This window comes from Cetorhinus maximus, chromosome 6, assembly GCF_964194155.1.
Source record: "Cetorhinus maximus chromosome 6, sCetMax3.hap1.1, whole genome shotgun sequence".
NCBI lineage: Eukaryota > Metazoa > Chordata > Chondrichthyes > Lamniformes > Cetorhinidae > Cetorhinus > Cetorhinus maximus.
Window position 1 is genome coordinate 9,084,059 of NC_135884.1, and position 25,313 is coordinate 9,109,371.

The following is a 25,313-nucleotide window of genomic DNA, read 5'->3' on the forward strand; positions in this document are numbered from 1 at the left end:
ATGTCTCGAAGTAAAAACTTTAAAAATACTATTTAAAAAGACCAAAAAATTAAACTTAATAACATTATTGCAAAATATGCTGTTTTTAAATTTATTTACATTATTTTGGACATTTGAAATTGAGAGAAAAATAGGAGATTTTTTCCCCCCCTAAAAACGATTTGAGTGAATCAGTTGGTTCATCAACAGTGCCAATGAAATGACGGCATGCTGTTCCATTCCATAGGCTGGCACAATGTGTTGATGACATATGGTTTTTCATTATAAATGTTGACAAGCATTACTCAAAAATCATGACTCAGGAAAGCAATGACAAATGCAGACTGGTAGTAGTCACATGATTTATATCTGTGACATTTCTCACATTCCATCACTACTGTGTAACAATTGGAGTAATACACTGTGCAATGCAGGATGTGCTATTATAAGTGTCTCACAGAACATTTATCAACCCCTATGTAACCAAGCAATAAATGTACCAACATTAAAAAGGGTGAAATACAGTTTTAAAATATGATCATAAATAGAAAATGTATTATAAAAACTACAGAACAAAAAATGACAGGCACCAGAGTGCGCAAACAGGGACTGAGAGTGCTCTGTCTAAAATTAACACACTGGCAGCAAAGAATAAAAGGAGCAATGAATTTAAGAGTAGATTGGAAAAAGGACGAAAGAAGTGGTGAGCAGTAAATTTTCACATGAGCAGCAGAAACAAAGTAGGGAGAAGCAAAATTAAAATTTTAGGTTAGGAAGCCACAGAAGGAAAAATTAAATTACAGCCCAAGGGGAGCAGGAAGAAACAAGGGACAGAGAAAGTGAAATTGTGGTCTCAAGATCAGGACAGCAGGTGAAGGAGCTAGGGAAAAAAAATCTAAATTAAACATGGCTTTAAATAAAATGACAGAAGTACAAACCTGGGCAATACACACCACAACACCACTAGTGCTTACAGCTTGCAACTACATGGTGACATGTAATAAATAGTCCACATAGGAATTCCCCTGCATATACTTGCATAGTATTTTACATTGCAAGTCTATGAGAAGTCTTATATCTATGTGCACATCCTATTTACAAAAATCGTTCTTTTGTCAATGTTTCCCATTATAAATTCCTATGTATATATTTGGAATGATAATCTGCCTATGCAGATTTGTGATGTGACAACTACCCTCTTGACGGTGAAAGTGCAGTTGTAGTTTTTGGATGTCAGCTAAAAAAAATCCGCTTCATCCAATACTATATCTTTTCTCACAAGTTGCCATAAGTTTGCTACTTAACTGTGAATAGTACAAAATCAAAGTATTATATAAAACAACAATGAAATGTAGGTGTTTAAAATGGGAACTGAATTGCATCTGTGCAAACTGGTTCAATTACACTCCACCCTCTAGCCACAATTCAACTGAACTGACCACAGTTAATCCTACTACCTTTATACCACATGATGGTTGATTGACATAATATTGCTCGACAAAAAGACAGCCACTAGAAAGATTTGTGGACAGGAAGACTTTTACTAATACCTAGATGGACAACAATCCAAAGAGCAACATGTAAAGATGGCCATTTATTTCCTCACCGCACACCCATTCCAATGAAGTTGTGGTTTGCCGTTTATTACATTGAATTACATTCAAATAAACAGCTCCATCTACATATTTCAACATTTCTTAGTACCGATGTGTCCTTTGGTTTTTGTTATTTTATAAAACATGAATTCCTGTAAGGTATAAATGCATGTTAAATACATGGCACACATCTATAAATCAAGAAACAAAGTGATTAATTTATAAATTGTAAACTGTTCACAGTGAAGCAGTTAATGAATTCAAATCCTTTTTAAGCAAACAAGATGGAAAGGGTTTATGGGAGATTACCAGAATAACAGGAATGAGGTACTTATATCAAGAGACTAGAGAGCCTGGAGTGATCTCCTTGGATCAGACAAAGTAATGGGGAGATTTAATGGAGATGTTCAAAATCATGGGGTTTTTGCAAACTAGACGGGGAGAAATTATTTCATGTAGCAGGAGGATAGATAACCAGAGAGCATCACTTTACAATAATTGGCAAAACATCAAGGCCGGAGATGACAAGAATTTGTTTTAAACTGCAAGTTGTAATGAATATGCATTGCCTGAGAGGGTGGCAGATGCAGATTTGTTTGTAATTTTGAGAAGGAATTGAATATATACTTGGAAAAAGTAACATTTGTGCCACACAAGTGCCAGGCAATGACCATCTCAAACAAGAGAGAATCTAACCATCTCCACTTGACATTCAATAGCATTACCATCACAGATGCTCACTATCAACACTGGAGCATTACCATTGACCAGAAACTAAGCTGAACCAGTCATATAAATGCTGTAGCTGCAAGAGCAGGTCAGAAATTGGAGATTCTGAAGACAGTAGCTCACCTGCTAACTCCCCAAAGTCTGCGCAACATCTATAAGTCACAAGTCAGGGTGTGATGGAAAAATCTCCATTTTTCTGGATGAGTCTGGTTCCAACAACACTCAGGAAGCTCAACACCAGCCAGAACAAAGCAGTCCACTTGATTGGCACCCCATCCACCATCTTCAACATTCATTCCCTCCACCACCGACGCACACTAGCAGCAGTGCGTACCACTGCAGCAACTAACTAAGACTCCTTCAACAGCACCTTCCAAACCCATGACCTCTATCATTCGGAAGGACAAGGGCAGCAGATGCATGGGAACACCACCATCTGCAAGATTCCCTCCAAGTAACATACCATCCTGACTTGGAAATATATTGCTGTTCCTTCACTCCCTTCTGAACACTGTAGATGTACCTACACCAGATGGACTGCAGCAATTCAAGGTGGCGGCTCACCACTGCCTTGTTAAGAGCAATTAAGGATAGGCAACGAATGATGGCCTTGCCAGTGACATACACATCCAATGAAAAAATTTTTTTTAAAAGGAAAAATTTAGCAGGGTTACAGGGAAAAGGTGGTGGGTGAGTGGAATCCATTGGATAGCAATTTCAAAGAGCCAACACAGACATGATGGATCAAGTGATCTCCTTCTGCGTTATGATGTTAAGGTTCTGGTGCAATCTTCAAAAGTTTGCTCCAATGCACCACATAGTGACCAGAACATGCAACTACATTGTTACAAGCAAAAATTTACATTTGGGCTTTCCATTCTATAATGTTTACAAAAACATTTCCAATATTTATATTAAGCAGCAACCAAAAATAGTGACAACAGAAAGTTGGAAAGGAAGCGTGTACATAGATAATATGCACCTGGCAAGCAATGAAGAACAGAGGCAAACAGTGCAAGAGAAGGCAGAGTCACAGAACCGGAGAGGATCTAAACCAATGACAGACTACAGGGAAAGTGCAAGACCTAACAGCAAGAACAGAAAGTTGCTAATAATTGCTGAATTGCATTTGTAATTCAATTTGCTGTAATAATTTAAATTATTCGGCAAGGTCATAGTAACAAATAACAATATAGGCCATGATGGACTTTTTGGATTGCAGGCATAATTCTCCCAGAGCCAGGGTCTCATTAAATACTACTGTTTATAAAGACAACCGTTGCCCCATGTTTGATATATGTCTTTTGTTTTATATATATATATATATATATATAGGTGGAGATAACCACATTTTTCTGTGTAAGTATTGACAAGGGAGCAATTTAATCAAGAGTTTCAGATGACAGCATAAACCACTCAAGTTCAGTGTGAGCAGTAATAGACATCTGGACATGGAGATAAAATAAAGGTTTTAAATCCACTTTCTTCCATACCAATGGATTTTCACTTAAAATCTATTGGTGCAATTTTTCTGTACCAATAGACAAAGAAAAACACTGACAGCTTTATAAAAGCAATTTAGAAGTTTCATTGAAGTAATTGTCCAGCTTTGACAAAACTACAGGATACAATCATACAATTCACAGCAAAGTATAAGAAGAATAATCTTGCACTGCCAAAATGACATAAAAATGAAGAGCCCGGCACTGAACCAAATATACTAAAATAGCTTAAGCTGCACGCAATTCATGTGACATTACGTTTGTAAAGTCAGATTGGATACAAGCAACATCTTACATTTATATGATGTCCCTAAGTCAACAAATGTCTTGGGACAAGCTCCAAGAAGAGCTGGGCACCAAGATGAGGGAGGGAGGGGACAAGGGGGCTAAGAGGAGGAAAAATTAGACCAAATGCACAGTACAAAGAGACAAGTTTTTTGCAGAATTTTTAAGTTAGGGAAAAGAAGTGGCAAGACAAAGTAACCATGGGAGAGAATTCCAAAGTGAAAATGCTGAATGATCTGTCTTCAATGATAAAGTAGAAGGGCAGAGGAACAGATACGGGCATGGGGCTGGAGAAAAATTCCTAGATTAGCTAGCAAAAAGGTGTGAAGAGTTTTGAAGATGGGGTCTTAAGTTAGATTTGCTGGGGCTAGTGGAGTTTCATAAGATTCAGGATGTTTGGTGCATGGGATTGAGTGATGGCCTCAGGGTTTAAGAGTAGTTTTATAAATGGAGGCGGCAAGGACGTTGGTGAAAATATTATTTGGCAAATCAATCACAAGGTGAAAGAAAGCATGGCATATGATTTAAGCATTGTTGCAGGAAGGGGTAGAAATGAGCAATGGCCCAGAGGTGAAACAAAATCAGTCTTGGCAATGGATTAAATGTGTGGTTTAAGGTTCATTTTAAGATTGAGTAGGCCTCCGTTCACACCGCCAGGTTCAGACTGAGCAAGTGTTGAGGAAAGCTGATGTAATTAAACCTCGTGTCACATAGTTGCCAGCAAGGAGAGCCCCAAAATGTTAACTTCATCCCCAATGTTGAAATTAGAAAATCTGAACTCAACAAGCAACAGAGCTCAATCAGGCAGTCTGTTATTAAAGTAGTGGCCTTAGGGTCAATTGTGGTGAAAGAGTGTCTGTGTTGGCCATCAGAAAATCTGTAGAAGTTGATCCTGTGATTAAAGGTGATGTTATTGAAGAATGCATGTCGATAACAAATAAGAGACCACCAAAGATACTATAAATGCTGAATTACCTGGAAAAACTCAGCAGGTCTGGCAGCATCGGCGGAGAAGAAAAGAGTTGACGTTTCGAGTCCTCATGACCCTTCAGCAGAACTGAGTAAAGTTAGGAGAGGGGTGAAATATAAGCTGGTTTAAGGTGGGGGGTGGGGCACGCAGAAGATGCAACACCTGCCCCTTCACTTCCTCTCTCCTCACCATCCAAGGGCCCAAACATTCCTTTCAAGTGAAGCAGCATTTCACTTGCATTTCCCCTAACTTAGTCTACTGCATTTGATGCTCCCAATGCGGTGTCCTCTACATTGGAGACCAAACATAAACTGGGCGACCGCTTTGCAGAACACCTGCGGTCTGTCCGCAAGAAAGACCCAAACCTCCCTGTTGCTTGCCATTTTAACACTCCACCCTGCTCTCTTGCCCACATGTCTGTCCTTGGCTTGCTGCATTGTTCCAGTGAAGCCCAACGTAAACTGGAGGAACAGCACCTCATCTTCCGACTAGGCACTTTACAGCCTTCCGGGCTGAATATTGAATTCAACAACTTTAGATCTTGAACTCCCTCCGCCATCCCCACCCCCTTTCCGTTTCTTCCCCCTCCCTTTTGTTTTTTCCAATAATTTATGTAGATTTTTCTTTTCCCACCTATTTCCATTATTTTTAAATCTATAACTGTAATGCCCAGTCAGTCTTTCCACCCCACCCCCACTAGAGCTGTACCTTGAGTGTCCTGCCATCCATTCTTAATTAGCACATTCTCTTAGATAATATCACCACCTTTCACACGTCTTTGTTCCTTTGTCTGTGACATCTTTTGATTATCTGCTCCTATCACTGCTTGCTTGTCCCTACTACCACCCCCCACCACCCCCAACTTAAACCAGCTTATATTTCACCCCTCTCCTAACTTTACTCAGTTCTGCTGAAGGGTCATGAGGACTCGAAACGTCAACTCTTTTATTCTCCGCTGATGCTGCCAGACCTGCTGAGTTTTTCCAGGTAATTCTGTTTTTGTTTTGGATTTCCAGCATCCGCAGTAGTTTTTGGTTTTTATGCTATAAATGCTTCTAGCTGAGTGGTGCTTTTGAAGAAAAACTAAATGACACAAACCCAACAACAGGGTTAAACTTAAAATATTCAAAAAGCAATTTCTGGGCATCTCTCAGAAAACATATTACATACTTCAGTCTTTTTGTACCACTTTTGTTACAATGCTGTGTATTTACAGTACTTTACATTCAAGTAACACAACTATACTTATTCAGTGACCAGTCATTTTGATCAGTCAAAACCAATATTTTGTCTGTCAATTTACTCAGAAATTGACTTCTGCATTCAAACTGCTTTCTTAATATTTCTACAACACCACAGGGAGAATAAACAGATCAACCACTTTGTGGAAGCAGGAAAGTGCGCCTCAAAATAAGGACAAGTTAGTAATGCCATCCCACCACACAGTAGCACACATCCCATCAGGCTGTCACAATCATTGCCTAGAATGCCCCACCCTCCAAGCTGAAGTTAGGAACAGATTGAACCCAAAAAAAAAATTCCTTTTCCAAATGTTAATTTATGTTTCAAATCGCTCTTGCCACAAACAAAAGACACCCATCATCCTGCACCATTTCACAGCTTCAGAAGATCCACAAGTAAGTATTGTGTAAATACAAACTAGAGGAACGTTAGCTTCAGGAAACAGAATATTTGCGATCATCTGAATATTTCTACCTTTATTGTGGTACTTTACAATTGCACCTGTGTCAGTTCAAAAACATTAAACTCCCTGCATATCTGCGATCCATGCCATTTATTTTTATATGTTTAGTTTTTCCCTTTTAATTGGAGCAAATGAAGCAACTGATCATTAACAACAGAACAATCAACACCATCAATGCAACACAATAGATGTTTTTGTGTAAGGTAACAGTAATTTATTTTCAAACAATACAAAGCTAGTTGCTAAAAGACACGAGGAATATCTTGCACATATTTCTGTTATCATTTTGCCTGCTAGTGACAGTGCACTATAGGGGGAAAAAAAATCACATGCCTGTAATTATCCTGTGCGATGCTCCAATATTGTTATATCAGTGAGCTGTAATGCTGAGTTTGTAATATTTTCATGTAAACAAAAAGATTTATTTTCCCCCACCAGGATCTTAATTAAGCGCGATGGTTGGCATCTTAAATATTCATCTTATGTCTGTTTGAATTGTGCCATTGTTGGACACTAATAGACTCTGCCATACAGCTCAAATTGAACTCTGCAGAGAAGACCCCAAGATTAGGACAAAATTTGGAAATTGTACTTCTGGGTATTTGTCACAGTTTAATTGGGCATAATACATAAATGTTGCATGCTCACCATTATACTTTGCTGAAATCCCAGTAACAATTATCTCGGGCACTAGTATATTAATCAATCAACATTTAAACAAGCTTTTGTAAACAGAACTGAAGAAAATGAAATAAGATTGTGCTTAGGAGGTAAAATGGAAGTTAATAACAATATTATAAAACAGGTCAAAAAGGATTAAAAGCTTATCTGAAAAGGTCAAGCCATTCCCAAGTCTACTTTATCACAAGCTGTTAAGCAGAGCACTTAACACATCAAGGATACCCATGTGTCCATGAAAAAAAATATATAAACATATGAAAACATATGGCACAAATGGAGACAACTGGGCCCATCATGTTCATGCCAGTCGAAAAAGGTATACAGACTAATCCCATCTTCCAACTCTTGATCCACAGTCCTGTAGGTTACAGCACTTCAAGTGCAGACACAAGTACGTTTTTCCAAGTGTGATGGGGGTTTCTGCCTCTATCATATTTTCAGGAAGTGAATTGCCCATCATCCTCTGGGGATAAAAATTACCAAAAATTACCTCAAACCCTTCTACCAAGTACTTCAAATCTATATTAAAGTGCTTTTACACTATAGCATTGCAGCTTTCAGTACTCTGTGGTGTAAACACTAAAACTGAGCAAACAGATAGCACTGTAGATCCATGAAAATGGTCTTTTGATAGGGTCATTGGGTGCCAGTAAGCACAGGGAATCATCCTTTTGTACTTGCACTTTGGATCTCTGTACTGAAACGTGGAGCAGACCAACTCTAAAAAGATTAGCTCCCATCCTGAAGTTTGCCCATCAAACCAAAATGTTAGCAAAATTAAAGTAGACTTGCAGAGCCAAGAGACAGCATGACTCTTTTCAAATACCCAAGTTCTGTACTACCAAGCGACTCAGAGCTGAAAGATTTAAAACTTAACAGCCAACTGCAATGGCTGACAACAGCTACCGCAAAGAAAGTGCCAGAGACTTACAAATCAATCAATTACAGAAAACTAACAGAAAAATTTGCTTCAAACATACTATTTACAATTGTGCACAGTACTGTTGTACATTGGTGATGGGGAAGAGAAATGGAAAACATCAATAAGCCTTCAAAGGCTTATTGAAAAAATCCTTCCAAGTTCTGCTAATATTTGAAAATGCTGATTTTGGGGATTATAGCACTAACAGTCGAGGTAAAAAGTGAGAAACGAGCATTGGTTTGGAGGATAATACAAGGCATTCATCACCCCTTCACCTCTGGAAGCTGGCTTTGAATCCAACCTAGGTGGGAGGAAAGTACCCTGTACGGGTGAAATATGAACAATTGAAAATGGCAGGCAGGAAAAAATCAACTGGTCCATCAACCCTGCCTCACACCATGATGGCCAGAGGAGGGGAAAAAAATACTCTGAAAAATCCTTCTCCAACCCCCTAAGATGATCAAAACCAGTCCAGGACATCACATGGACCAAATGAATGTGAGCAGTTCAGTTCTGTGGCTTGTTTGGACTTTAGAACAGAACAGAGTCTTAAACTCCTTAGGCAACACCACTCATAAGGACCAAAAGAATGGATGATATTTGAATTAGTGAATGCTATATTCATACCACAGCTCAGTTCTTCTTAGGCCAGAGCTCGGCTAGTGTAGGGTCAGGAAAACCTTACTGAGCAGCTTATTCATTCGCTAGATCATAAAGTGCTTGAGACTTGGTACTCAAAATGGAGAACGTTCTTATCCTCACAATACCTCAACTTGACAAGTAGCAAAAAATGACAAATTAAAAGCAGCAACTTGAAGTCAAACATTGTCATCCATCATTCCTTTTAACTACAAAATTATTCTCAAATTAATAGCCAGCCTCAAATTTCACAACAAACATATGAGCAACTAAATAAATAAAACAACAGCCAGTTAACTGAACCAATTTTCTTTTCAATCACACACCATACAATATAACTCACTAAAATTAATCTGCTTGTGCTAGTATTTGGTAACTTAATTATAGGTAAGGTTTGCCATTTCAATATATTGAGGGCATGATATTAATTTGTTTTCTGCAAAAAACTTGTTTGCACAATTAACTGCTCAAAAGTGACAAGCAATAGTAGTCTGGCAACCACCAATTGCTTAGCTAGCAATAATTGTTCTTCTATGTTAAAATTCTCAACACTATTGCAACCTGCAAGTTAACACTACCTTAAGTTCTGAAAATAGTTTACAAATTATAATGTATATCCATCTATCTGCATTGATCTTGGCACAAATGATCCATAATAGGCAATGGGGGAGGTGATGGCATCGTGGTAGTGTCGCTGGACTAGTAATCCAGACCCCCAGGGTAGTGCTCTGGGGACCCGGGTTTGAATCCCGCCATGGCAAATAGTGGAATTTGAATTCAATAAAAATCTGGAATTAAAAGTCCAATGACGACCACGATACCATTGTCGATTGTTGTAAAAACCCATCTGATTCACTAATTCTCTTTAGGACAAGAAATCTGCCGCCCTTACTTGGTCTGGCCTACATGTGACTCCAGACCCACAGCAATGTGGTTGACTATTAAAAAATGCCCTCTGATGGCAGATACCAGGGGATGGGCAGTAAATGCTGGCCTAGCCCACGATCAAATAAAAAAAAATACAAAAGTACAGTTGCTAAAAGACAAGGACTATCTTGTATTTATTTCAGTGTTATAATTTAGCCTACAAGTGACAGTACAATATGGGAAAAATCACATCTATAATTATCCTGTATGATACTCGAATACCATTATATCAGATGTAATGCCAATTTGTAATATTTTCATGTACCGTAAAAAATGGTTTATTTGCCCCACTAGGATCTCAAATGTAATGGGTGGTGTTTAAAATGTTCAACTATGTCTGTTTGAACTAAGGTAGGTTTGGACAACAGTGGGAAAAAAATTAAATTATAAACTATTTAAAATAGTGCCCACAGTGACTCAGGAATATTAAACAGACTAAACTGGTATTTGAAGATTCTAACTTTGTTTTAAATTGTTTTGCTGCAGAAAGAAAGGATACAGAGTTCTCAATAGGTCTCTGAACCAACTAAATGAAGGGACTGAAGTACAGCGGATGGGTTTTAAAGTAGACATTTGCAAATACACTATGCTGATCAGACAAGTGGTTAACAGGAAACTCAATCCCACCTGGGATTACCATTATTAAAGAGTTCAAAATTATTTATTAGAGACTATGTAGCCTTAAATGGGTTCAGTCTTCTTCAAAAACTGACAAAGATGATACGCCAAACATTTCATGTAATAACACAACTCAACAAGCTGTTCATCAGTCACAAGATGACCCCATGACAAACTGACTTGTAGTGATTCCAACCCTCTTGAAACAAAAAAAAACTTGGGCTTTACTTCCTTAACAGGACTTTACATTTATTTTGATACATTGTTCCAAGTTGAATTTAATTATAAAAAAGAAAAATAAATTGCTGCTGTATTCATTAATTTCCCACTGGGAAAGATCATTCAACTTGTAGAAATCGTTGCTCTTGAAATGCAGTACACTTATCAGCCTGCACAAGACAATGCTGAGTTGCCTCCCCCACTATTAAAATGGCAAGCCAAAATTAGTTTGCATTGAGCCAGAGGTTTGGGAATCTTGTCTAATTCTCACTTCCTCTGTACGTCTGAGAAATGTGTTTTCAATCTCTCCTTTACCAAACTGCAACATGACTAATTATTTCTTTGCTCCTAAAATCTTTCTGTTCTTTTTCATTCAGGCATAGTCATTTCATTTTTCTCTTTGTTCTATTTAGCCTCTGCATTTTATCCCTTACTGTTCACCTTCCAAATGTACACCATGCCTTCACATACTCCAAACTCCCACCTTTCTTATTCTTCCTTTCTCTACCCCTCCTTTCATCCTCCACGGGGTCATAGAAAATTTGCAACGCAAGAGGCCGTTCGGCCCATTCCGGACGTGCCAATCAAAAAAAAACTACCCAGCCTAATCCTACCTTTCTGCACTTGATCCGTAGCCCTGTGGCTCTTCCAAGGAGAGCATCCAAATACTTTTTTAAACGAGGTGAGCGCTTCTGCCTCTACTACCATTTCAGGCTGAGTGTTTCAAGTTCCCCTCATCCCCTACCCACCCATCTTTCCCTCTTTTATTAACCCTTTGAGCAACTTGTCAACCTTTTCCCCCCCCCCCCAAAAGTGGTCCATACAATCATGCTTCCCTTGCCATCTTCCCCCTCCTTCCTCCCACTTACCTGGTGGTGAATTGGCTCTCCTCCTCTGCTGGAGTAGCCCTTTCTCTCTCTCTCTCTCTCTCTCTCCTAAACCCCCTCATCTTTCCAATGTGTCCCAAAAGGACATAGTGTTCTCCCTATCATCACCCCCCACCCCCCCCAACCACCATTCGTGTGTGTGTGTCTGCCACCCCCTTTCCCACCAATCATCCCACAGGCTCCTCTCCCTTACCTTCAAAGTCTGAGTCCGAATCCGAGTCCGAATCCTCGTCGTCCCCGTTGGACTCGGTCTGCATGGGGTCTTCCTCGTTCCTGAACCTCCCTCTGCCCCCGGCCTGCTGCTCCTCCTTCTCCTTCAGCTCGGTGAAGTACTGGATGGCGAACTCCACCAGGTCGGAGGGCCGGTGCCGGAGCACCTCCACCGTGTAGCCCTGCAGCAGGTCGGTCAGCCCGGGGGGGATCTCGATATTCATCCTCTCAAGATTCAAAGATAAAGAAAAAAGATGATCCGCCCTAACGATATTATCGATTGATCAGCGATTAGTCGACAAACACCAACCCCCCCCCCCCCCCCCCCCGGGCTTCCTCCTCCTCCTCCTCCTCCGCCGCCTCCTCCTCCTCAATCCCGCCACCGGCCGATACCTCGGTCCGATCAAACCGGCCAACAACAAAAAAAAATTCGCGATACCTTCCCGATTAAGTCACCGATTCTTCTGCATTTACCTCACTGGAGCGCAACGGATGAAGGATTTTTTTATTGATTCATAGACTTTTTCAAATTGTTTATCTCAAAATAAATATCGTTTTATATCTTTAATATAACATTTAGTCATATTATTTCTTTTTCTCCTTCTCTTTCTCCCCGCCCCCCACCCCCCCCTCTCCTCCTCCTCCTCCTTCTTCGCGCGCGCCGCACTTTCGCTGCCGTTCGTCCACTCAGGATCGCGCGCGCTCTCTCGCTCCCTTCTGTTAACCCCCGCGCAATCAAACTTGCTGGCAGGAAGCGGCCGGGCGTTCCGCGATTGGCGTGGCGCCGAGCCAATGGCCGCTCGGGAGGCGGAGGACCGTTGGGACGAGCCGCCACTCGAGCCGCGAGCTGGGGGAGAAGGCGGGACTTTCTCAGCGACAGCAGGTTGGGTTGCGCCGGGGGGAGCTCCGCCCCCCCTCCCTCCTCACTCTTCTGGCACTCTCCCGCCCGCCCACCACCCGCTGATTGGCAGTTCGCCCTTACCCTCTCCGGCCAATCAGAGCGGCCGCTCCGCCATTGACGTCATCGACGCAACCTCTGGCTTACCCTCCACTGTTGCCATGGGAACCGCTAGTCATAAAAAAACAAGGGGATCCCTTGCATGGGAATTCCTGCAACATGTTAAAAAAGGGAGCTCCTTTTTGAGCAATTCTTTCTCTTTCCAAATATTGCAAGAACGGCGTTTAAAGCTACTGTTTTAAACTTGGATATCTCAATGCAGTGATGTTTAAAACATCAAAGCAGAATGCCAAGACTGGGTAGACCCTTATCAGAACTGATTTTCTTCCTCTAAGCAAACCCAGTTGACATATATGCAGATATATTAAAAATATCAAAAGCAAAACTCCATTGTTGTCAAGTCAGTCAGCAGGCAAAAGAGAGAGGCACTTTGTTCCCAAGTTCCTCCCCCAAAAGGCTAGCCTTTTTTCCCCAGAATTTTGCATTTTTTCCCAGTATATAATAGACTCGAAACGTTCACTCTGTTTCTCCCTCCACAGATGCTGAGGTTCTGCAGCGTTTTCTATTTTCATTTCAGAGCTCCAGCATCAAAAACAATTAAAAGATTCATGGTGCAACACCATTGGGCAGAGCTCTAACTCCCACCCTTGCCTATGCGCATTGGGGAAGCTGGAGTGCATCTTCAACACCGGAAATCACGTTTCAGTTTAAGTTTCCTTAAAAGTTTAAGTTTTCGCTATGGTGAAATAATAGCGTGCCTTCTACATGTGGCACTTAATTGGCTATTCGTGCCAAAAAGAGGTATAACTCCCAGCCTTTGGGGAGACGCACAAGGAAGAGATGGTGAGTACCCGCAGAGGGAGAAGAATGTCAGTGGCTGGCCATTCATCTGACATGCACTATAGGAACTGGTTCAGGTTGACATTGGAGCCAGTAGGTCTTTGCCTGCCATCTCTCCAACCCCTAGCTGCAGAATGCCAACAATCCTGAGGTCAGTTTCAAATGAACGCAAATTGTGCGGGGTTCCATACTTCAAATGATTCCAAAATAAAACTGATAATGTCTGAAACCTGAATAAAAATGGCATGTAAAACATCATAAAATTAGATTTTATTTGTGCTTGCATCATAAAACCATTGTCTGCTATACCACTAAACCTGAACACAGCCTTGGAACAGAGGAGGCTGAGGGGAAGTGGGTCAAATTATGAGGGGTTTAAATAGGTTAGACAGGAAGGACCTATTGCACTTAGCAGGCAGATCAATAACCAGGAGTCATAGAAGTAAAGCAATTGGTCAAAGGATCAAAGGATTGTTGAGGAGAAATTTAAGGAAATCACTGTCTGAAAGAGTGGTAGAGGCAGAAACCATCATTGCATTTAAAAAGAAATGGCTATGCACTTGAAGTATAGTAATATAGTATATAGTAATATACAGGGCTACAGACCAAGAGCTGGAAAGTAGAATATTAGGCCGGATTGCTCTTTCTCAGAGATAAAAACAAAAAGCTAAAAGCTACTGCGGATGCTGGAAATCCAAAACAAAAACAGAATTACCTGGAAAAACTCAGCAGGTGAAGGGCCGTGAAGGCTCGAAACGTTAACTGATTTCTTCTCCATCGAAACGTTAACTGATTTCTTCTCCACCGATGCTGCCAGACCTGCTGAGTTTTTCCAGGTAATTCTGTTTTTGTTTTGCTCTTTCTCAGGTAGTACAGACACAATGGTCAAATAGCCTCCTTGAGTGCTGTAAATTGTCTATCATCCTATTGTTGTTAGGTGCAAGGTTTGATTCCCAGCCTGTGCTGAGTTAAATGACCTTAGCTAAGCAGCAGTTTGGGTGTTGTGATTGACCTAAACAAGCCTTCACGGAGGGAATGGAAAATTAACCAGGGTTCATTTCCATTTACTGCCTTGCCGCCCCTGCTGGACAATATGTGTATATGGACTTCGGATGTGGACAGGATTGAGCTTGGCTGTGATGCCCTCCAGAACCAAATGGTCCGACAACACTCACTGGGCACATGAATGAAGAATGGCCACTTTGTGTGAGGAGGGTTGGTGCTGACCATGGCTGCTGCACTCCAGCATCAGCCTGAGCCTTCAGGAGAGAAGAAGAGCAAATTAAGAAATAAATTTTATACATTTATAAAATGTACATTTATTTCAATGAACATACTGCTAAGTTATGAACAATTCATTTTGGAAGTTGCAAAGGTGGGCTGAAGCAGGATTCTTAGTAATTATTCAGAGAGCATCATGACAAGCATCCCCCAGACACACACCTAAATATAACAAGAAACCCGGTGAGGGGAAGCGCAGGAACTCTGTGCTTTCTCTTTGCACATGTTGCAGTTAAATACGAGTGATGCCGCTGAATCATATTTCAGATGAATTCCCAAATCACGAAGAAGTGACATTTGTGCAAGTGCTGTGTTTATTTTCAGAGTCTTGTGCTTGAGAACACATTGAATTCTTCATCCAGAATGAAAATATTACAGACATGTCAAATCTTCCTCAGGAAGATTTGACATGTCTGTAATTCCCACAAAATACATTAAACATTTCCATTCGTTTACTTCACTGACCATAATGTGATTCCTGGATTTACACCTTATTGTGGGTACCAAAAGATCTTCTCCAGGCACCTATACTGAAACCATTGCCAATAATTAAAGCATTCTTATGTTTAAAAATTGAAAGGCTTTTGCATGGTGTCTGTGATTGCCAATAACATGTATCCTCCTAGTGTGGTGATTTTATTCAACTCAGGCATTTAGACAGGGTTTTAGATTAAGAAAGGGTTGGGGGGGGGGGAAGGGGGGGAGGGTGGGGAAGGTTGGAGGATTCAAAAAAGGTTTAGTTCAAAAGCAGTTAGAGAAATGCTAAGGCTGCAGAGCACAGCAGCAATTTGGGTAAAAATAATCAGACTGGATCAGGGAGGGATAGAGAGCATAACAAAGATAATGGGCCATTAGAAACTAAGGTGGCATCAGGAAAAAATTGAAAATAGTTAAAGCTAAAGGCCCTATATCTGAATGCATGAAGCACTTGCAAGAAAATAGATGAATTAATTGCACAGTTAGGGATTAATGGATTTGATCTAATAGTCATTACAGAAACATGGTTACAAGTGACCAAGGTTGAGAACTAAGTTTTCCAGGATACTTGACTTTTATAAGAGTTAGACAAGGTGGAAAAGGAGGGGTATAGCCTTGATAATAAAGCATGGGATAAAGACATTAGAGAGAAAGGATCTTAGCTCAGAAAATGGATTCTGTTTGGGTGGAGCAAAGAAAAAAGGGGTGGAAAATATTGGCGGACGTAATTGAGAGCTGGTTCAAGGGGCTGAATGGACTACTCCCACTCCTATGTCTTGTGTTCTTAATTGGGGGATCTTTGCAGTTGCTTTAAAAGGTACGTGCGATATTTCAGTTTGACAGCAAACATTATTGCAGCTGCAAATAGGTCAGCATGACCTTCCGAGAGAGTCACAACTTCAATATTTAGGTCTTCAGCAACAGTTCTTTTGCCAGACTGCACAATAACAATCAGTTCTTTTTAATGTGTCATTGGAATGTTGGACCTAAAAAAAAAAGGTTCAAAGTGCACAGCAAATTAATAAGAAGGTGGACTCGCTTCCAAAGCACATGTTCAAATCAAAAGACAAGCGGATGGGATGGAAGTCTTCTTTCTCTCCCACTTGGTGATGGCAATAAGGATTTGAAATGGTTGGTGTGTAACTAATGCCAATGCAGTTTGTAGTTCCCACTAACTTGGCAGTCTCAGCTGGAGAAAGAAAGAACTTACATTTATATAGAGCCTTCCAAGATTGCAAGATGTCCCAAAGTACTTTACAGCCAAATAAATATGTTTGAAGTAGAGTAACTGTTGTAATTTATGCACAACAAGATCCCACAAATGGCACTGCAATAATAATGATTTTAGGTGTCAGTTGGCCAGGACATAGGGAGAAACTCCCCTACGATTCATGCAATAATGGCCCTGGGATTTTTATATTCTCCTGTGAGGGCAGACAGGGTCATACTTTAACATCTCATTTGAAAGATAGTTCAGTCTCTCCCTCGGTATTGCAATAGAGTGCCAGCCAAGATTAGATGCCTAAGTCTCTGAAGGGAGAACTTGAACCCAAAATTTTCCAACATCTGAAGTAAGAGTGCTACCCACTGAGCCACAGCATTGGATAGTGTGCATGTGCAAGCCAAATGCTACACTTGCCTAAAACACATCTTCAAGCAAGTTTTGCTCTGGATGTAACTTGCACTGTTGACCCTCAGTCTGATCCAGTAATATTTAATGCTGAAATGTTCCCTTCCTCAGCACTTAATCCCCTCCATGTGTTCAAAATTTGTTCCTCCTTCCAAACAAAAGGTAAAATTTGCTTCTATTGCTTAAAAATGAAAGAAACACAGAAATAAAAGAAGAATCTGTAAATTAATGACTTCAATGGGTGTCAAAGTTCATTTCATGTTAATATGTCAGAAGTTCTGTTGGAAGTCAGTCTTTATTGAAGTTTGCTTTTTAATACTTCAAAAAAAGTCAAGATACTTACAAATAGAAAGCTGTAAAATATTGACCAAATATTATGCATGAAAATGTTTTTTTCCCAACTTAAGTGGATATTATTGTCATATTATGAAGACACACACCTGTTGTAGAGTTGTCAGTTTGCCTTAGTAGGTTCCCTCTTGTCCCTAAGTCACAAAATTGTGGGTCAATCTCCACTTCTGAATTTTATCAAATATTCTAGGCTGAGGAAATGCTACTTGGTGACCCATCTGGTGAGACTTTCAACTAAGGCCTCCTCTTCCTGTTCTTGTAGACGTGAAAGATGGGATAGGGGGAGCTCTCCTGGTCCTTGTCTAACAATTTCACTGTTAATTTATTTCTTTGGGGCTTGTGTATAAATTGGCTGCCATGTTTGCTGAGATAACAGTAACTTCAGAGGTAATTGGCTCCTGAGGATGTGAAAAGTTGCTTTATAAGTGCAAATCCCTTTTAACTTTCAAAAAAATGGAGTTGTGCAGTGCCTTTTGCCTTCATGACCTGGGTTCGAGTTCAAGCCATAGCAATTATGACAAGTCTATTCTGTTGAGAAGTCTCCATCCACTGCCAACGGGTCCAAGGAATTTGGTAATACTTGGCGATCCAAAGGGCAAGTTTTTGTTTTAGTTTTCATGGTACAGAATGTGATAGGAGCGGAGGTCAGAAATTGTGCATGCACTTGAAATCCCAGGACACTTTCCCGGCGGCTGAAACTCTGAGATGGGAGAGCTAGAGATGAGGACTTGCCTTTAAATTGTTAACTTCATTAGTGCTGGGAATGGGAAAGTGTCACACTGGTGCATCAATGTTGGATTGGGAAAAGTGTCACTGTGCCATTCAAGTGTCAGGCAAAACCAACAAGAGAGAATCTAACCATCTCCCCTTGATGATTAACAGCATTACCATCGCTGAATCCCCCACCATCAACACCCTGGGGGTTACCATTAATTAGAAATTTGACGATAAATACTGTGGCTACAAGAGCAGGTCAGAGGTCAGGAATCCTGTGATGAGTAACTCATCTCCTGACTCCCCAAAGCCTGTCCATCTACAAGGCACAAGTCAGGAGTGTGATGGAATACTCTCCACTTGCCTGGATGAGTGCAGTTCCCACAACACTCAAGAAGCTTGACACCATCCAGGACAAAGCAGCCTGCTTGATCGGCAGCTCATCCATCACAACAAACATCCACTCCCTCCACTACTGACACACAGTAGCTGCTGTGTGTGCCATCTACAAGGTGTACTGCAACAACTCGCCAAGGCTCCTTTAACAGCACCTTCCAAACCCACGACCTCTACCACCTAGAAGCACAAGGGCAGCAAATGCATGGGACACCTGCAAATTCCTTGCCAAATCACACACCACTTGGAACTATATCAGCATTCCTTTGCTGAAACTGAGTCAAAAAACTGGAACTCCCTGCCTGAAAGCACTGTGGGTGTACCTACACCGGATGGACTGCAATGGTCAAGAAGGCAGCTCACCACCACCTTCTCAAGGACATTAAGGATAGGCAATAAATGCTGGCCAGTCAGCAATGCTCACATCCCATGAACAAAAAAAAAGTCATTGTTGGGAAAATTGTCACGCTGGTACAGTCATTGTTGGATCAGAGGCCATAGACTTTGACCTGAGAGTACTTCAACTGGTGCTGATAAATTGGTAAGACCTCCAGCACCAATGAATTTCAGCTTGTCAAGAGTAAAGTTCACAGGAAGGTTAGCAGTGGGACAATTCTATGGTGAGCTTCATTCTCCAGAAATAATAGGCAATTTGAGACTATAAATCACTTATTAATAAAAGAAACGCTATTTGCGCCCACTAGCATTAACTCAGCTTGCAATATCTCATGTTGTCAAATGAGGTTAAAGATTAAAGATTCTGTCCTTTGTATGGTTCTATTGATCGCAAATTATTGCACAATTTGCACCTCACAATAGAAGCTTTAATCGTAAACACTTATATTTATAAAGAACTTTATCAGCTTGAATGTGTCAAAACATTTTGGGCAATTAATTTACTTCTAAAAGCAGATACTCACCCAGTACTGAGGAGGAGCTGCATTTTTGATGGGGTTTAATCTGAATTCTTGTCACTCTGTTCATCTGTATTTTAAAGATGCCACAGCACTATTGGACAATGAATAGGTAGTTGGCCAATGTTCTTCCCTGAACCAATGCCTTCAAAAATAGTTTAACTGGCTACTCACCTCATTATTATTAATGTCAACTTGCTGTATACAAAATATCTGCCACATTTGTCCACATGCTAATAGCTACTGCATTTCCAATAACTTGTGCATAAAGTGAAAAATAAAGAAAATCTTCCCTTTATATAGCACCTTTCACAACCTCTGGACATCCCAAAATGTTTTATAGTCAATGAAGTATTTTTTGAAATGTAGTCACTATTGTAATATGGGAAACATGGCAGCCAACTTGCACAAAGCAAGCTCCTGCAAACAGCAATGCGATAATGACCAGATAATCTGTTTTCTACTGTTGTTGATTGAGGGATAAATATTCTCCAAGACACTAGGGATTGCCCCCATGCTCTTCTTTGAAATAGTGCTGTGGGATCCATTACACCCACCTGAGTGAGCAGATGGGCCTCACTTTAACATCTCATCTGAATGACAGCATCTGCGACAGCAACACTCCCTCTGGACTTCACTGAAGTGTCAGCCTAGATTTTTATATGCAAGTCTCTGGAGTGGGACATTTTTGGAGTGCCTTCTATAAATTTAAGTCTTTCTTCCTACGTTAGAACTCCCTGAGGGCAATAACCTTGGATGGTAATGATCGCTCCACATTTCTTTTCCTAGTTTTCTCTCTTCTTCCTCCTCATGCTGTCATACAGTTTCAAGGGTGGCAGCCATGCTGTGACATGCCCCAAGAACCCTAGGTAAAAATATTTTCAGGCATTTTTCCCACGGAGACATCATAAGACTCAGCCAAGCTCTACAAACTAACTTTAAGAGTGGTGAGTCAGGGCCTCAGTGGGACTTGAAGTCAATTTTGTTTCGCCCCAACTTCGAATGCAGTTGAAATCAAGTTGCGTTTCAAACCTGAAGCTTTCATCTATGGGTCAATACCATATTAGCTGAGTAATATTTGAATTTACACAGTAAACAACCATGAACTCCGATTACTCTGCAGTTTAATTGGTCATCCCAAATACAGGGCATACTTATTTAATGGACGTGCTGGCTGAGTTGCGATGCTTGCAACAGGTTGTTCTTATCCATTGCGATGGAAATGAGGAGGCATCCAGTTTCAATAGGATAGCATTTCTGTATGATGCCTTTTCATTCAACTTTTAGCGAGTCAATTATTGATTTCTGTTGACTCCAATTTTAACTAAAAATGATTATTTTCGCAACCATCGAGAAAATGCAATGGTCTTGGATCTAAATTTAACTAAAGTAAATCTTGTTTGGGCTGGTCCATTGTCGAAATTGTTTACGGCTGATGGTTTTTGCATGGAATCACATAGAATGCATAGCACAGAAAGAGACCATTCAGCCCAGCTGGTCTTGGTGGTGCTTATGCTCCACAGGAGCTTCGGGCCACCCTGCTTCATCTAACTCTATCTGCATCATGTTCTATTTCTTTTCCCCTTTGTGTTTATCTTGTTTCCCCTTGAATGCACCTGTGCTACTAGCTTTGACTATTCCTTGTGGTAGCAAGTTCCACATTCGCACAACACTCTGGACTTTTTGTTATTCGTTCAGAGGATCAGAGCATCTCTGGCCAGACCTGCATTTATTACCCATCCATAGAAGATGTTGGTGAGCCACTGAGTGGCTTTCTAGGCTATTTCAAAGGGCAGTTAAGAGTCAACAACATTGCTGTGAACCTGGAGTTACTATAGGCCAGACTGGGTAAGGTTGGGAGATTTTCTTCCCGAAAAGCCATTACTGTGCCAGTTGGGTTTTTACCAGAATCTGGTTGTTTCATAGTCACCATTACTGATATAAGCATTTTATTCCAGACTTATTTAATATTTGAATTTAAATTCCACAGTTACCAAGGTGAGATTTGAATTCAAATCTATGACACATTGATCCTACTAATCCATTAGGATAATCATTATGCAACATATATTATTACAAAATAAATGATCTAACACTTGCATTGGAATAGCTACACGTTAGAATGTAGGAGTGCATTCAATATTCTAGCATGAGCTTCACTGATTAGAATTTCTACCCTCAAGGTTAGACAGTGCGTGGTCCATACTATAACCCTGTGTAAGGCAAGCTGCAACACACATGGTGTGGGGCTGCTAATATAGAACCTGCATGATGTGGTGAAGAGTATTGAGGTTGAGAGAAGTCCAATATCATCTGAACAACGGAAGCTGCTATGCACAGCTTCAGCCTTTGAAGTGCTGTGGTTAGCTATACGAGCAGCAAAATAAACAGTCATATTAAAAGTGTCACATTATTCACATCAAAGACATTCGTTTTGGCACTATTTCTGTTCCTCTAGAATTATTGTAACCAGAAGTGATAATATAAATACAGATTTTTGAGCCAGACTGTTACTTTATAAAATGTTTGTATATATATTTTATTATAGATATATTATATAGAACTTTGGTTAGACTGCACCTGGAATATTGTGTACAGCTTTGGCCTCCTTACCTAAGGAAGGATATACTTGCCATAGAGGGGGTGCAACGAAGGTTCACCTGGGATGGCGGGACGATCCTATGAGGAGAGATTGAGGAGGCTGGGCCTATATTCTCCAGAGTTTAGAAGAATGAGAGGTGACTAAATGAGAGGCGATTTAAAGGTGGCTACTGGTGCCCAGGATCGGAGGCCTAACACTTCAGCTTCAACTCAGCAGAGAGAGCGAGTTCCAGTTGATTTTAAAAAGTGTACTTTGAATCTCTATTCTAAATTGCTTTCAGATTAAAGGTAAATAGGAGAAATATTTTACAGATTGATAAACTAAAGACCAGTAGGAAATTTAAAAACAAATTGAAAAACTAATTAAATAAAATAGAGATGCAGGGCCAGGCGATGTGTTGTAGCTGCAGTATGTGGGAGCTGGTGGACCCCATTGTGGTTCCTAGTGACCACATCTGTAGCAAATGTTGGTTGCTTGAGGAACTCCGGCTCAGAGTTGATGAGCTGGAGTCTGAGCTTCGGACACTGTGACACATCAGGGGGGGAAAGAGTTGCCTGGACGCTGTGTTTCAGGAGACAGTCCTTAGATTAACTACCTTAGTTCAGCAAGTGGTCAGGGACAGGAGGGTGTGACTATGAATGAGGCAGGTAGAGGGATCCAGGAAGTAGCACTGCAGGAGCCTCAGCCCTTGCCCTTATCCAACAGGTTGGAGATTCTCACTCCCTGTGTAGATGAGAGCGGGGACTGTAGGGAGGATGAGCAAACTGACCATAGCACCGTGGTGCAGGGAGCCATTCAAGTGGGGGGGGGAGAAAAGAGAAATATAGTTGTAATCGGGGGTAGTATAGTTAGGGGAATAGATACTGTTGTCTGTAGCCAGGATCGAGAGTCCCGAAGGCTGTGTTGCCTACCTGGTGCCAGGGTTAAGGATATCTCATCTGGGCTGCAGAGGAACTTGGAGTGGGAGAGGAAAGACCCAGTTATCGTGGTCCATGTAGGTACCAACGATATAGGTAGAACGAGGAAAGAGGTTCTGCTGAGGGAATACGAGCAGCTAGGGGCTAAATTAAAAAGCAGAACCAAAAAGGTAATAATCTCTGGATTACTACCAGAGCCACAAGCTAATTGGCACAGGGCCAATAAGATTAAAGAGGTAAATGCATGGCTCAAAGATTGATGTGGGAGAAATGGGTTCGAATTCAATGGACATTGGCACCAGTACTGGGGAAAGAGGGAGCTATTCCGTTCGGACGGGCCCCACTTGAATCCGGCTGGGACCAGTGTCCTGGCAAATCCCATAACTAGGGTTGTAGGTAGGGCTTTAAACTAAATAATGGGGGGGAGGGTGCATGGAAATATAAAAAAATCAAAGTTTAAGGAGAGGGTAAGAGTGCAGGTTAGTGATGAGGCTGATTGTTACCAATAAGTGAAAGTAAGTGACAGAGTGTGTGAATGCCATATTGCACCAAAGAATCACATAAGAATAGGGAAAATTGACAATATGGCAAACTTAAAGGCTTTGTACCTGAATGCACGTAGCATTTGGAATAAAACTAATGAGTTAACAACGCAAATAGAGATAAATAGGTATGATTTGGTGGCAATTACTGAGGTGTGGTTACAGGGAGAACAGGTTGGGAGTTGAATATCCAAGGGTACTCAGTGTTTCGGAAGAATAGGCAGGAAGGAAAAGGAGATGGTGTAGCTTTGTTAGTAAAGGAAGAGATCAGTGCTATAATGAGGAATGATATAGGCACTGGAGAGCAAGACATAGAGTCAGTCTGGGTAGAAATAAGGAATAGCAAGGGAAGGAAGGCCCTGGTGAGAGTAATCTATAGGTCTCCAAACAGTAGTTCAGCAGTAGGGCACAGTATAAACCAGGAAATACTGAGAGCATGTAAGACAGGCATGGCAATAATCATGGGTGATTTTAATATGCATAGAGACTGGACTAATCAAATTGGCAAGGGTAGCCTCAAGGGAGAGTTAATAGAGTGTATTAGAGATTGTTTCTTGGAGCAATATGTTGTGGAACCAACCAGGGAGCAGACTAAAAATAATACAAAACAAAAACAGAAACATAAATACCTGGAAAAACTCAGCAGGTCTGGCAGCATCGGCGGAGAAGAGCACAGTTGATGTTTCGAGTCCTCATGACCCATCAACAGAACTAAGTAAAAATAGGAAAGGGGTGAAATATAAGCTGGTTTAAGGGAGCAGGCTATTCTGGATTTGGTTTTGTGTAATGTGATGGGATTAATTAATGATCTCATAGTAAAGGATCCTCTAGGGAAGAGTGATCATAGCATGCTAGAATTTCAAGTTCGGTTTGAGAACGAGAAACTTGAGTCCCACGCTAGTGTTCTGGAGTTAAACAAAGGTAACGACATAGGCATGAGGGCAGATTTGGTCCTAGTGGACTGGGCAGGAAGACTACAAAGTAGGGCAGTTGATGAACAGTGGAAGATATTTAAGGAGATATTCAATTCCTCCCAAGTAAAATATATTCCAAAGAGCAAGAAAGATAGTAAGAGGGAGAAAAAGCATCCATGGCTAAGCAAGGAAGTTAAAGATAACATAAAGATGAAAACTAAGGCATACCAAATTGCAAAGGTCAGTGGCAGGCTGGAAGATTGGGAAACTTTTCAAGATCAACAAAGGGTTACTAAAAAGAATAATAAAAAGAGCAAAGGTAAATTATGAAAGAAAACTAGCGCAAAATGTAAAAACATAGCAAAAGCTTCTACAAGTATATAAAAGGAAAAAGAGTAGCTAAAGTGAATGTTGGTCCCTTAGAGGACGGGACTGGGGAGTTAATAGTGGGGAATGCAGAAATAACAGAGACACTTAATCAATATTTTGGATTAGTTTTCACGGTGGAGGACACTAGTACTACCCCAATAGTGACAGGTTGTGCAGAGGGTATAGAGAAGGAGGAACTTAGAACAATCACCATCACTAGAGAGAAAGTACTGAGCAAACTACTGGGACAAGTCCCCAGGACCTGATGGCCTGCATCCCAGGGTCTTAAAGGAAGTGGCAGCGGAGATAGTGGATGCATTGGTTATAATATTCCAAAATTCCCTGGATTCTGGAAGATTCCAGCAGATTGGAAAAATGCTAATATAATGCCCTTATTCAAAAAGTGGGGGAGGCAGAAAGTAGGAAACTATAGACCAGTTAGTTTAACATCTGTCATTGGGAAATTGTTGGAATCCATTATTAAGGAAGTAGTAATGGGGCATTTGGAAAGTCAAAATGCAATCCATCAGAGTCAGCATG

General features: G+C 40.8%; 1 protein-coding gene across 1 annotated transcript in view; it reads right to left on the bottom strand.

Moving 5' to 3' along the window:
• prkar2aa (protein kinase, cAMP-dependent, regulatory, type II, alpha A) overlaps positions 1-12,605 on the bottom strand; it is a 270,284-nt gene extending 257,679 nt beyond the window's left edge. The window contains exon 1 of the mRNA XM_078543146.1: positions 11,852-12,605. Within this exon, the coding sequence (XP_078399272.1) occupies positions 11,852-12,092 (241 nt within the window). The 5' untranslated portion in view covers positions 12,093-12,605. The remainder of the gene's footprint in view (positions 1-11,851) is intronic.
• Between the last annotated feature and the right edge of the window lie 12,708 nt (positions 12,606-25,313).